A 15,662-nucleotide genomic window follows, 5' to 3' on the forward strand; every position below is an offset into this window, starting at 1 on the left:
TTCTGTCATCACAGACTCTTACTATCAGCGTTTATTCGATTTTGTGGATATTAGATTTAAATTCTTGCCACTTTATGTAACTCATTTTCAGCATTCAGCATTCAGCATTCGTGTGTGATGCTTGTCTGAAGTGTTCTTGAGCAGCCTTGAAATAATAATGACGAGACAAAAATTCAAGGGGAGCTGTGACCCTCCTGGAACACTTCTGTGTGTTTCACAGTGTTGACAGGGAGAGATTTCCCCCACTGAGGCCACATCCACACTGCTGTGGAGGTGCATTAAAAGCCCGTTTTTCAGTTTTTTCTTCTCTTTAAGCTTTAATCCAGAGTCTGCTGAAATTTTCACCCCTAAAAATATAGTTTGAGTGTTAAATGGAATATGAAACAGTGGCTGATTTGTTTGCACCGTCGATATCTCTGTTTTCATGCACCCCATATGGGTGCTCTTTTTACATCCATGACTTAGAAAAACAAACTACTGAATCATGAAAATGTTAAAATGAACTGATATTGACAGAATTCTATATTTTTGTTTCTGAAAATGCAATAAGAATGCCATTTGTTGTGATTCTTAATGTGATTTATGGATGATTCCACAATAAAACTCATTGTCACATGGCAGTAACGCTAAATGAAACAGACAAATTGTATTAGTTTAAACAGTCGTGTGTTAGCTGACTGTGCACTCTTTAAATAACAGTCTGTTCTAAGCATATCATTATGTCTGCTGCTGATGCTTTTCCTTTTCAATCTTTGTTTAGTACGTGATGTATTTGCAAAACATCCCCCAACCCACCATTACATTAATCTGCTGTTATTATCCATAATCAGCAAACACTGGAGCGTCTTTCTGAAGGATTTCAGTCAGATGGGTGTGTTTCTGAGCTAATTGCTGCTTTGAGAATGACACATAAAGCAAAGTAAATATTAAACAAACACCCAGTGAGTGGAAATTGCTGCTTTTACAGAAATATGTTTATCTACTCTCTTTTTTAGGAACGAGATGAGGGGATGGTATCGCTCTTATGTTGGTACCGACGCCTTTAAAGCTCTCTAATTGACATTTTATATCCACTTTCTTTGATTTGTACAGAAGAACAATGTAAAAGTGGCTATTTGTGGTATTAAAAGAAGTTAGTTTGCAATGTCCCTGTGATGCCAAAACTGTCTCTTTTTAGCCTAAAAATAGAAACAGAATGCAGCTATCCGTTCATCTCCCCCTGCGGTGTCTTGTCAGCTTTCACAATATAAAACCTGGATGTCATTCAGTCTATTTAAGCTCCACAGCAATAAAAATAAGCTCATGTTGATGGCTCCCCAGGCTCTCCACTGGAAAGAGATCTCCTCCTTGACATGGACGACTGCTCTGCTCTTGTGTTCTCCTGCAATTGAGGTTTCATTCTCCACCTTCCCATTCCAGTCATATATCTAGTTCATCGCAAAAATCCGCTTTCTACCACCTTAGAAACCCCTTCAGAGTTTGACCAACAGACTTGTGTGGTCAAGACGCTTATTCATGCCTTCATCCCCCTCCATCTGGAATATTGCAAAAAAAAGTCCTGTCAGGAATATCTGGCAAAGGCCTGGACAGACTCCAGTGTGTGCAGACTTTATCTGTCAGGGTTTTTACCTGCAACAAGCCATCACATCCACCTTCACTGGCTCTCAGTCAGGTTCTGTATCTTATATCCTCCTCCTAGAAATCCCTTCATGCTGTTGCTCCTCAGACCTCCTCAGACCTAAAATCTATGAACTTTGACTTCACTTTGCTCACTATTCCTGATCCATTATGAATTTCTAACCCATGCAGGTTTTATATTTGCAGAATTTTCCCTACAACCAAGAAAAGTGAGTTTTTATTTTTGTAATTTAATCATTTCCATTAAAATATGCACCTTATTTGAGTCCATTATCCAGTTTCTGTAGCACACATACACATGACAAGCTATTTCAACATTTAACCGCTCAACTGGATATATATCACAGATATCTGAAATCCAATCCTTCCTCCTCAGAAAGAGCATTTCACATGTCCACAGCGACATTCTTTCTATCCATAATTGTCATTTCAGTCATGTCGTCATTCTTCGGAGGACACATGGCATCACTTTTACCATTCATGTGTCTGGAGTTTCTTATTAGAGATATCTACAATTCAGCTGCTGGTATCTGCAAATCACATTGTGGATATCTGCAGCTGAATTATGACCAGTTGTAATTCCAGTTACAGATATCTACAGTTTAATATCAACGTTGTCCTTTTTAGATCTTAAGTTAGGTTTGAACTTGTCAGAATGACCTGGTTGGTATCTGTAATTTCAATTCCAGACGGTCAAACTCAGGCACTAGATGTTAAAACAGCTTGTCATACATACAGTACGTGTTATTTTCACTTTTACATGATAATTAAAGCTTTACAAAATGCTGGTGGGTAGATTTTGAAATCTCGACTGGGCCATGCTAGCTATTACCCTCTGTTTCCAGTCTTTATGCTAAGCTAAGCTAATTACCTCCCTATTGCAGTCCTCAAATCTATCTGCTGGAGAGAATTTGAATCTTACTAAAGGCTATTTCCCTAAAAGTAGCTTTTTTCACATAATGACACCCTGGTGAGTTTTACAAAACTAAGTTAAAGTATATTTGTTTTTCTCTATAAATTAACAGCATCAGTGCATGTAAACAGCAGACAGACAGCTAGAAGCACTCTGTCTGTGTATTCCAGTAGCACTAATGAAAGTTTAAACAACATTAAGTGGTGAGTGCAGATCCATGAGTTGGTCTGTTAAGTGGAAGTCAGTCTGAGAGCTTTAGCATCACTTCATTATTAAGAACACACTAAAGATAGCACAAATAAATAGCACTGTGTAGAGCTATAATTGCAGTTGTAATGTTTGTTGTTTAATACACAAAACTCATTAGTTAGAAAGAGACATGCGGTTATTATCATGTTCCAGATAATTGTTCCCTGTTTGCACACAATAAGTGACACTCCCTTTTCCCTGCATCTCTGTTTTCTTTTCAAGTTTCTATTTGCTTTCAGTGATTTTGCAAAATAAACCTGCGGTGATGTTCTAAGAGTTGGTGATATGGGGTTTACTTTCGGACTCTGGGTTACATTATTTTCTCTCACTGTTTCCCTCATGATTATTTTTGCATGTTGGTCATTGATTCTGGATGGAGGTCACTGGTTGACCCCTGGGTGTGTGTATTTTTAGTTTGATCTAACCCATGAGCTGCCTTCCTCCCAGCTGCTCCCTGTAGGCTGAAACTGTAGTGATCAGCAGATTTAACACTTATCGTATGTGTCATGGTTAGGAGAGCGCCAGCCACCCCTGCATTATAGAGAGAGGATTTTAGCGGGGATGAAAGCTTTGACAACCATCAGGGGGGATGATGTCATGTGTGGGTCTCTGCTTGTAAACCTGGATGTTTTCTGCACCAGTAAAAATACGGAGCTCCAGAGGATACATCTGGAAGTTTCACAAAGAGGAATCTGACACCGTTAAGCCGCCGTGTTCAGTCAATGAGTGCAGGGATGCAAGCAGAGAGATGCTGGAGTGGGTGGAGGGAGGGAGGGACGGAGATGAATGGTAGAGAGATGAATGATGCTCATGAGGGACAGAGGGACAGTGAAATGAATTAATGAATGGATGGAAGAGAGGAAGCAGCTTAAATAGCGAGCAGGGTTGAGGGAGATGGTGAAGCAGCTCCTGGGATGGCAGTCAGTTTGCTGGTTTGGTCCAGAGTGAAATACTTTAGCAACAATTCAGCCGTTAAATTGTACAGACGTTCATGACTGAGGATAATTAATAACGATTTTGGCGATACCTGTAGTTTTCGTTCGCACCACCATGAGGTTGAACTTGTAATTTTAACTCTGGTGTTCCATTCACCTTATTTAAATTTTTTATGATCAAATACTCATGAAACTACTGACCTTCCCTTCAGTTTCAGCCTTAATTTAAGTTTAGAGTAAATTACCAAAGTTGGCAGACTAACACAATAAACATCAGGGGCTCAACATTCAAGCAAAGGATCAACCGATCATCAGCTTGGCCGTTTGTCGGATACAATATTCTACATTTTTCCAACTGACTTTATCGTTATTTTTTAAACTGATTCACAGTAACGTAAATATATTTCAAAATGTGCTACTTTGCCTCTAATGCAGCCATCTCTCCCTATCTGTAGTCATCACTTAGTGGTCTTGAACATTGTTTTGCACACAGCAAAATCTGATTGGTTACATATCATGAACAATTGTTTGGCAACACTGAAGGAAAGATGTAGAAAAGTTCTCTTTTCAAAGACATTCCAGTGAAATTTTGTGTTAGAGTTTGAATATCAGCCATTAAAAAAGCACATTACTTGCCCCTTAAAATGAAATTATTAAGTTTGACTTATTAACTAATCAAAAGAAACAACACAACAACATCGTCATTGCATTTCTGTATAAGACTGGCAAATCACAATCAGCACAAAGCGCAACTTTTTGTGAGGCTGTATCTATTATGAATGTCACCAGATCATACTAGAAATATTGTAGTTAGTACCACTGAAATGCCACAATGTGCAATATGTACCGTACTCCCCGATTCATATGTTTTCAGAACATTAAATAACCATTACACATCATTCCCATATATACATATGGGCCAGTCCAGACCTCCTCCACAATCTAGCAGACCAAAAGTTGTGTTATCATCCATTTTGATCAATGAAAAACAGAAAGTAACCCCAATGTTGTCGGCAACCTCTTGCAGCTATATTAATAAGCACACAATAAATCTCTGGTTGAGTTTTCACTATGGAAACATATAAAATACAGTTTTGTAACATGTGGAAAGCATTGATCTGAGACAAAACTCAAACTCAAGCCTCCTGTGTAAATTTTACTGCCTCTTTCATCCCCTCCAACCTCCAAATGTGGGCTTATGTTTCCTCTCTGAAAGTGCAAAATCGCAGCTCTGCTGCCATAACAACCTACAGAACCTACTAGAAGGTGGAGAAGATCCCTTCTGACCATGAAAGACCTGCAATGATGATGGCCGTTTAATGTGCTGGCAATGTCTAAAACTGGTGCAATAACAGGAATGTTTCAGGATATGAACAATGTGATGACATGTTAATATAAAATTGACTATAAAAAGCGACTTTGAGATGTCTTTTGTGTTTATTTCAAATGTAAAATTGTTTGCATTCCAGCTTTTGGTTTTCTATAACTTGTCCCTGATCATCTGTCGTATATCTGTTGCTGCCTCCATTCCCAGTTGTCAAATCTGTATCTACAGTACCATAAAAGAACAAGTACTGTCAGATTTTTGGAATTTTGGTTCCGAACTGTTGGTTTTCATGCATTTCAGCTCTGTTTTTCAGTAATTCATTTCCTGTTCGTCTCACAATGTTAATAATCTTCCGGTCACATGTTGTACTCCTGCTTGTAATGTGCATTTTTAGAATCAAGTCTGTTTTCCTGAGTTTAATTTACATAACTACAGTAATTTTGTGTTGATCGCATCAGTGCAGAACTCCTAGCATGTCTGCTGTTGTTTCTAATCATGCAGTGTCTTATCTGGTCTTATTTATCCAATCCTCCTCTGCCTACAGACATTATCACTAAAACTCAAAGGAATTCAGCCCCTTGTGGCGTATAAAGACACAAACACGCCCACATTTGTGACCTCTTTTGTCCACTACACACCCACATACTGCACGTTTGCCAAGAATAAAGCAGCGACTGAGCAGACAGCTAAATGTGAAAAATTAAGTCAAAATAAGCAGAGCTAAAACCTGTCAGAGGTTCACCTCGTGATAACCATTCCTGGAGTGATCAGAGAGGAAAGTGTGGATACTGCTTCAGCTCAAAACAACAGGAGATGGTAGAACTGGTCAAAAATGAACAGTGAGAGGAGGATTATGGGGAAGTTAAAGGGAAAAGATGAGAGAGAAAAGCAGTGGAGAAGAAGAAAACAGATAAAGATAAAAGAACAAAGAAGGAAATCTGGAAATATTTCAGTTTCATAACTTCTCCATGGCTCGAGGCTGCCTGTGGCCGTGCCAGAATATGAAGCTTGTCTTTCATGCCAGTGTTGTCTGCTGTTAAATGCCAGCATATGGTGCAGAACAGGTCCAGGTCCCACCCAAAGCCCTTTCTGACCTTATTCCTTTGAAGGGTCAAACACCAGTGCATCATAAATACATTAATTCAGTCAGTGTTCACTCTGACATGAACATTATGCAGTTTCTGAGCTACTACAGATGTTTGCTTGCTTTGATTTTAGGACATTTGTTTCAACTGTCTGTCTTGGATCAACTTTACAGCTGACGCATTTCTTACCACAGCTAATTAAGGTCCAGTTTCAGGGTTACTTAATGACTTTGCTGCCCACAGGTGCTGATTTACGTTGAGCTTTAAAGCTGTTTATAGTAGGTTAGATATGTTACAGATGAGCAGGTGCCAGTTGGGTGTGTGATTTTACTGTAGCTGAACCAGGCTTTGAAGCCTACAGGTGCTGTGTTGGGTGATTTTTAAAGCTGGTTTGACGTCTCCCAGGCCAACAGGTACTGATCTATGCTGCTTTCTGCCCTGCCTGTATCAACCAGATCTGACTTTTGCCACTTCGCTTGATGTCCAGTAGAATTGTTAAAGGGCTGAAATGCAGTCATTTTGGTTTTGATGACTTGGTTTTGATGGCAGAGAGGGCAGTAGCGTTTTATTGCGGGTTATTGTGGCAGACGGGCTGCCAGGACCAATCAGGGCCACATGGTGCTTGACTGAAAACAGGCCCATTGTAGCCTCTTACGGCTGTGATATTTAAACCAATTTAAATTGTACATTTCTGGTGAAGAATGAGATTTTTCTTACGATTAACAATGACATGAATGATCTCAAGTACAGAATATTAGCAGAGCAGCAGCTTCAGTCCTCTGTGTTTACTCGGGATGCGTTCAGGCACAATGGTGAATGTGGTTCTAGTAGCACTGAGCACACGAATTACAGCGATCATGCACATGAAACAGACTTGAAGTTAAAAAATGCCTGCTTGAGTGCTATACGAGACATCATGTAGTCTGTGTAGACAGCTGGATGATTAGCATATGTCTTCATGCTTATCTTTCAGCTGTACGCTCGACCAATGTCAGCCGCTCTGAGAGGCTGTACTTTTGCACAGTAGCGCCAGCTAAATGCTAGCATCTGCACACTGACAGTGCTAACATGTTTATGTTTAGACATCATTTGCAATATAATCATGTGTAAATGTTAATTAATTAGTGCTTGGTAGCTGCCTCGATATCTCAGCTTTTGTCTGTGTTATCTGTTTTGTAAGTGTTATCGGTTTTTAATTTTTTTATTTTTATTTATTTTTTTTATATATATATATATGTCTTTGTTCAGTTATGGTCTTATGATGTTCTCTATTTTTGATCTGCCAATGGGACTTGAGATGGAAATTAGCCGTATGGCTACAATCTATCGTATTTACATGAAAATATACATTAATACGAATTGTCCCATTTTAAAAATAAAAGTAAATGAAAAAGAAATGAAATTTACCATGTTCAGCATCATAGTTTAGCATAGTTTACCCCTGAAATCTCAGTATCCACTCCAGATCTCCAGATTCTGGATTGATCCTGTTTCCATGTTGGGAACAATTCAGAATCGTAGGTAAGATTAAGGCAATAAACTAAACTTTAGCTTCTTTATATTAATGTTTTGAGGTTTGTGTATTTGTTTCCATCAACTGAAAGCACAAACTCTGTTTTTTTGTATTCTCTGTGATGTTTGTGGATGGAAACACAGCCCATTGGCTGCTGCGATGTAATGAAACGCTACTTTATTTATTGAGACTGTTTCACCTAAAAGCACAAATGTCAGCCTCATTGTGGAGCTAAAGGAAAAGACAGGGTCAGTATGATTCAACCTCTTAATGCACACCTGTGTAATATGTAGAACCAATCATTGAATAGATGTATATTTTACTGGTTAAGTTGAAAGCCTAAGCTGCTGGGAGGGAAAAAGCCACAGCTTCACCAGAGTCAGTAGGATTTGTCCTCTGGGGACCATGAATGACAATCCTTCCTGTAGTTGTTGAGATATTTGCTGTGCTTGGAAAGAAGCTTACATGGAAAGCAACACCTCCTTCTTCTGCACACCATGTGTGATTGAACCATGTGGGCCCTCCAGACAGTGATGGACATCTTTATATGCTGGTACCTCAGCGGCTCATGAGGCCATTTCCATCCAGAGAGGGAGAAGCCTGCTTATTGGTTTTCCAGGGCAGATGTTTGCCCAGCTCACGAAAATAGCCAGTTACATAACTAACTGGTTTTGATTTGAGCAGAGCAGAGCCAGTAGACACCAAGTACAGCTAAAAGAGATTGGTATACACAAAGTATGTGTCTGCCAGTGGACAGAGGACATTCCTCAATGATTTACAGATCAGGCCAGCGTGACTCTGAATTGTACTTGAGCTCTGACTGTGATAAATGATAAAGGCTCGGTTGGCTAGAGGCCATCCTAAATCTCCTAAATTAGCTGTGTGTGCGTGCATGTGTGTGTGTGTACCTGTGGATTTGAGGGGATGTCTATAATCAGGTTAATAGGAACAGGAAATGGAGCTTCTCAGAGATGGAAAGAGGGGATCACAGAGGAAATTCAGAGAGGATTGAGGGAGAAACAGAAGGTGTAATATTTCTTGGCTGGGATTCCTTTATGTGACTCCGCAGGTCTGGTTCTGTCTCTCTGGGAATGTAAAAAGTGTAATCTTATATGAAATCTAAGTGGTCAGCATCTAAACATGACTGGCAGCAGCATGTTTTCATAACTCCTCTGTTTATAAGAAGCAGTGAGAAGGCCTGTGACAGCTTATTGCATATAATTTATGCCTCTAAACCTCCTGGAATTATGGACTACATACATGCACTGATCCCTCTTTGAATCGCTCTCCCTGTCTTTCTTTCACAAAGCATATGCTGTTAACATGCACAAGAGGTTTGTGATTTTCATAGCACAGTCCAGTCAGATCGTCTGGAGCCTGGAGGGGCACAGGAATAGTAAAAGCATTTTAAAAGATGGGTTTTCAAAGGAAATTATCGCTTGAGCCGTTTTATTTTTTATCTAACTCCTAGAATGCATTTTACATCCAAATTCACATCCTTCCTTTTCAGAAGACTGGCGCTCAAATAGCGAGATGTACGTAGCCCATTAAATGAATCCTCATGACTTAACTTTTCCAGCAAAGCTAGCTGCCTATCTGTGCAACCAAATATCAGCAAGAAAAAATAATAATAAGACCACCATTTGCCTGCTTTGCCACCTCTAGTAGGATGCTGTAGGTTGACAGTGAATAAGACAATGACATTTATTTCCGTTAAGCGCTAAGCTCAAATTTTTGTAATTGCTAAGTTGTCCAGTATTCCACCATTACACAGCTATGAGGAAATAGCTCTACTACCAGCATTTCATGGTGAGATACAAATGAAAACAGCTTCTTTTTTTCTTTATGTACAGGCTAATAAAAAAATTTACGAGTACAATCAGATCAGATGATGGAAGATCTGGATAGCCTAAACTCTGACTGGCTCTTATAATGACCAAGAAAAGAGCTTTAAAGTAAAGACAGTGAAATTACCTTGAAAATAGCACAGTGATAATACGGTTGAAGACAAATTTAAACAATGATACTGAAAAAGCTGTTAAATTTCGAGACTGATCCAAATGTGACAGTTGATGAATCAAAAGTGATTGCATTTACAAACTACTACAACAGCTGTCTCATAGAACGTTAGCACTTGTCATTTAGAAACATGAACTCAATTTAATTCCATTTAATTTGATTTATTCCTGTAAGGGTATGCAACAGTTCACCACCCAGATCAACAGATATGCACACAGTCGATAGTTAAAGCCACAATGGTTATTCACTTAGCAAGAACCTAAAATGAATTTGTGAATAAACACAATGAAGATTTACAAGATTAAAGAGCTTCACAGGTAATTGTTGAAAATAGATTTATAAATAATGTAAGAAATAAGACTCTAAAATCATTAAAAACACTTAAAGTCCCTCCCTGGTCATTGAACTATCCTCTTAAACATACTTCTGTGTATCAAAGTTAGATAATCAGAAGTCTTTGAAAATAGTCCTTTCATGCCTTAAAATGGCTTTAAATGTAACTTTTTACTGTTGCTTTCCTGCAAATGTGCAGATCTATGCCTCTGTCTTCACATCGCTTCCTGCTCACTGCACCTGGAGCACACCAGCTCACCTACAATCTTGCTCAAACACTGTAAAACTACTCTACGCTGCACGGTGGCAAGTCGTAATATTGGAGTAATTCAGTCACAGTCATAAAATAATAATGTTGTGGAAACTCTCATCCTGCAAGTTGACAGGACTGATTCTTTAGGTTTGTCATGTCTGAAACCCTGCATGTCTGAGTCTGTGTTTTTCAGTCTGTCATCGGTTCAGTGTCATGGTAGTAACGCTCAGTAAGCATATAAAAACTTTTCTTTAACCAGGCACATGTGAGGATAATTAAGAAGTCTGACATTTCATGGCTTATAAGTGAAAACATAAACATACTGGTGGCAGGGGAAGTGATTTGTGTCCACACTGTGGGCATCATGAATGTCTGAACAAAATTTCAGGCTAATCCATCCAGTGGTTGTTGAGCTCAAAGTGTTGGACCAACTGGCCAAACAACCAACATCATCTGTTCAGCTTCACCACCGGCGTTGCTAAAGGACTTCATATGGTGCTATAGTCTCTATAGGGCCAGACACACTGGCTGCAAAGCATCATCATCAAAGGACAAATAGCTGCTTTTTATTTGTGTCTCTATGTATGTGGTCTGTGTGTGCACGTTCTGTTTTTAATCCCACTGTTCTGCTACTCTGCACTCCCTCAAAAGTCCGGGAATTGAATAAATTGTACTGCAGGAATTCCGTGGCACAGTAAATATAAAGAGTGTCATTGTGGTGCAGGCACAATGACACATGGATGGATTTATATAGAGCCTCTGTGATATACTCAGATAGACCCAGACTGTGCAGAGTGCAGAGAAGAAGCCATTGTCCTGCAGGTCAGACTGAAGTCTGACCAAAATGCTTCACACTGATGTTTGAAATTCCTCCAGCATCCTCCAGAATGACTGTGTGCATGAAATATAGTCCACAAAGTTCATCTGTCATCCCAGTATTCCATTTCTATATATCACTAAATGTTGTTGACGTAATTAGATGCATTGTGTGGCTAAATTACTCAAATGTCCATTTTTATTTATGACCTTAATATGTTATTTTACTAAATCTGTTTGTTTTTCATTCCCGAATTACCTCTTGAGTATTTAATAAATATTTGCTGGGAATGTTTATGGCTTTCTGAAATGCAAATATTTGTACACACATCTCTAGTTTCAGTTTATTTGATATAAACACACTCTGGAGAGCAGTTCAGTTGACTAAAATGCGCAATAATGCAATACAGCTCTCAACAACCTTATTATATGTAACCTTTTTCCCTCTCGTCGTCTTTGCAGTGCTGCTGGCCTGTGTGTTGTCCTTCAACGTGGACCAGAAGAATGGTTTGTCCTTCAGCGGCCCACTGGAGGACATGTTTGGCTACACCATCCAGCAGTTTGAGAACAGTGAGGGGAAATGGTGAGTGTCTTTCACAGGACATTTCGAAGATGTGAGGTTATCAAGAGGCCAAACATATGTCATCTGTCGCTACTGTAGCATTTCCTCTGTATCTCACAGATGTCTACTGAAGCACAAACCCATCTCAAATATGGCCCTTGTTACATATATGTGATGGAAATTTAGCTTAATGATGATCTCATGTGTCAATATTTTATTTAAAATTCACCAGAGGCATCTTTGCTAATGATATTTCTGTCATACTTCCAGCATGGTGCAAGTTTGAACCGAATGTGGACAAATAAATGTAAAGGCTGCAGCAACACAAAGTTAAACGAAATCTAAATGGCTTTATCAGGAAGGGTAATAACATTGTCCCCAGTTATCTTATGTGAAAAGCTTATGTGAAAAATTCAGTTTAAACCGCAAAATGTCTGTCAGTTTCAAGCTGAATTCAAGGTGATTCTTCTCACATTCAGTCAGTACATAAGAGAATGACTTTTATCCTTGTGGTGAGGGTTAAAATAGGTGTAAAAAAGTTTTTAAAAAAAACAAAACGCAAGCTTAAGTTTCACTCATACCAACTGCATGGATGTTTTCAGTTATAGTGTTTATTTCAGCTCCCGCAGGCCCCCATTGGAAAACCTTTAATAAACTCACTGCAGACCTGCTCCACACCAAACAGTACTAAAGCTGTTGGGGGAGTGCTGAGGAACTAAAGAGGCAGATATTTCCCTCAGGAGTTGGTAGAGACCTAAAACAGAGCAAAAGAGAGTGAATGTTGGACTTACATTTCAAATTGGTGAGAAACATGACTCCAAATTAATGGTAAAGTTGCTCTGTATAATCTGGATGTATAAATAGTCACTTGCTTTATGTGTAGTCTGGCCTGTTTGTATTATTTTAATAATAATTACGGTAATTTTGAGCAGTGCTAAGCCCAGGATACAGTAATGATGCCCCTGCAAAATAGTGTAGAAGAAGAGAAGAGTAGAGAAAAAACCGTCGGCCTTATTGTATGATCAAAATTTTCAGCAAATGCTCCCATTTTCAACATGTAGATTGCTGCTCAGAGATGTTGTAACTCATACCACAGGGTATTTTAAAAATGGCAACACAGAGATAGTGGAAAAGGAAGAGAATGCTGTATGGAATATGTGGTGGAAATGACAAGCTTATCCCCACATTTAGACTATTTCAAAGCAAAAAAAGCCAGATATTTCCAAAGGAGGTGACGGAGACCAAAAACAGAGCTAAAAGACGGCGAATGTTGGATGTCCATTTCTCCGCTGGGCAGGAACACAACTCCCAGTTATTTTAAATGTTCCTGTTTTTCTGGATGTGCAAATAGTCACTTCCTTTGTAGGTGACAATAAATTGGTGCTGTGTTTACAGCATGTTTCTGCTGCCCCTCAGTGACCAATTAATCATTTACTGTGGGTTTAAAATTTCAGTTTTACGTCGCTGCATTTTTATGGACATTACAAAACAGGCACCAGAGCTTCACTAATCAAGAATTTATTTGAGGATTCGGTTTCAGAAATGATGAAAATGTCTGTCATGCATATGATGATCAATAACTAAAGCAATCACTATTTAACATTTATTGCTAGAGGACAACAAAAGTCTGTTCTTTCCTTTTTCAACTCATGCCTGTTTCCATCTGTGGCACTGCTTCTTCCCGTGCAGCTGGTGCCAAACATGCATCATGAATAAAGCTGGAAGGAACAACAACTCGCCTGCCAAGGAAGGTGTCGGACAGGCACAAACTGACACCTCTGCACATAATTATTCCATCTCTGTATCCAAAAACTATTTATTGTTTATAAGCGGTTTGGCCAAAAAGATTCTCATCTGAGAACATTTTATTTCTCCACGACAAGGACTCAGTTCAGTTTGATTAAACTCTAAAACCCACCAGTTCACCTGTAAAACTAAGTGAAGGCGAGCCCAGCAGCTGCTGCTGTAATGAGGATCCTTGTCTTTACTGCTGGCTGTTAACCGTAAACTGGCCGCCAGAGCATCCACATACCCAGCCTGTAAATACACTGAAGCCAAGCACCCGTGGCTCCACGCTGAAACAGTCTGGGAACACGTTTTAAAAACCCTGTTAAATGCTATTCGAGTGCGGTTAATGGCTCTCTGTCTCATGTTCTTTCTACATTTCTCCTTTAGTTACTCTGTTTGCTTCTCTCCATCCCGTTGCAGTCTGATTCCTTCCCATGTGTCTGTACCTGGTGCTGCTCAGACTTAATGGTCTTATCAAGCTCATATGAGATCAGTTACAGTAATCCACTCAGCGCTAATCAGTGGAGCCGACTGTAATGGAACGTCCTCCATGTTCCCTGAAAACACGCTGGCTTAGTTACATCTCCAAATAGCACTGCTTTGTTGTAGTTCAGAGAAAAATCTTAGACTGAGCGATAAGAGTTTCAGTAAGGAAGCTGAACCTGAGAGAAACAACAGGCGGAGAGCAGAGTGAGAGATGCTTGAATGATGGAGAGATTTAAAAGGGTAAAATCTGAGATGATTTGTAGCTCTCACTGCTAAATGTGGGAGAACATTTTAATGACAAAATATTGTGATGTAACACGTTGGTTGCCATAAGTGGGAGGGGACTGATTAGTCGCAGATGTCTCCAGCAGGCCTCCACCCTCAGCAGCATTGAAAGGTGACTCAGCTGCACTGAGAAAATACGTTACATGTGGCACAGACGGTTCATCCTTTCATCATAGTTCTTCATAACTTTGGCTCATAATTCATTTTGTCTTCTTCCCACAACATTTCTGGAACAGATCTTAGAAAAATAGCAAAATTTCCTCGTGCAAACAAACCAATTATGTCTTGTTTGTGTAGAGAATTTGTGAAAAGTCTGGAGACTCTTTCTGGTATCAAACAAATACAGCATGTCAATGACACATTAGATTTCTTGAATCTAGCATGAAATTAGCTGTCTACAAAGACTTTCTGACCTGAGAAATTGTTCAGCATTTTGGGAAACATGCTCATGCATGTCTCATTTATCAGGTATATAGATGTAATATGTTAATTAGTGAGCTTTAGAGGTGTTAGTTGGTGGATTATACCTTTGGACAGAGCAGTCTTTGTTTCCCACTTTTATATATACATAAAAGCTATTCTATACATAAAATAAGCTAACTGGGGTTATGTCTCTAGCTTTATGTTTAATGGACAGATTTTAAGAGAGAAAATATTTTTCCAAATACTGAACTTTTACTTTCAATTATTTTATATAGCTTCAGAAATTCCACATGTGCAAAGTTCCAAAATTTGTCTGATTCCTAAATTTCGTTTTCTGTAAACAGATGTTTGATAATAGCTAATTGTAATGCCTTTCACTTTTCACACTTGCTAGCTCTGACAAAAAATACTGATCGATTGATTATTGAATAGATGAAACTGTTTTCTGCTCTGAAATGCCGGCATGCTCACCATGACCATCCAATGTGCTGATGTTAATCAGGAATACGTTTGCATATTCACCATCTAAATTTAACATGTGATCAAGCTAACATTTGCAAAACACAAAGTTCTGCTGGGACTGATGTGAGCATCACTAGTTTTGCTGGTATTTTGCCATAAACCAAAGTATTGGACAAAAGGAGTGAACAGATTACTGACCTGGCTGATTATCTGATCTTACATTCACCATTATTCTGATCTATATCTATGTGTGTCATTATTTTTTAACTCTTTCTCGATAAAACACAATAAGCTGCAGCATTTCACAAAGTTTGTTTTTTTTCTGAGTGTATATCAGTTTCAAATATTGGTTATGAACCTCCTGATTACTAACAATGAGATATTGGCCCACTAACACCATAGCAGTCAGTCCATATTGGACAGTCTAAATTCTGATCTGATGCTGGTGTGAGATATAAAGCCAGTGGATCATCAAAGTAATGAAAGCATTCATCCGCTGGGAAACAATACATGTCTGTGCAACATTTACAGCAATCCATGTGGGAGTTTGTTCAAATATTTTAGCATTGGACTGA

General features: G+C 39.0%; 1 protein-coding gene across 1 annotated transcript in view; it reads left to right on the top strand.

The window, feature by feature from the left end:
* itga1 (integrin, alpha 1) overlaps positions 1 to 15,662 on the top strand; it is a 66,657-nt gene that overhangs the window by 15,745 nt on the left and 35,250 nt on the right. Inside the window, exon 2 of the mRNA XM_023264690.3 lies at positions 11,544 to 11,664. Coding sequence (XP_023120458.2) covers positions 11,544 to 11,664 — 121 coding nt within the window. The remainder of the gene's footprint in view (positions 1 to 11,543; positions 11,665 to 15,662) is intronic.

This window comes from Amphiprion ocellaris, chromosome 17 (genome assembly GCF_022539595.1).
Source record: "Amphiprion ocellaris isolate individual 3 ecotype Okinawa chromosome 17, ASM2253959v1, whole genome shotgun sequence".
Classification (NCBI taxonomy): Eukaryota; Metazoa; Chordata; class Actinopteri; family Pomacentridae; genus Amphiprion; species Amphiprion ocellaris.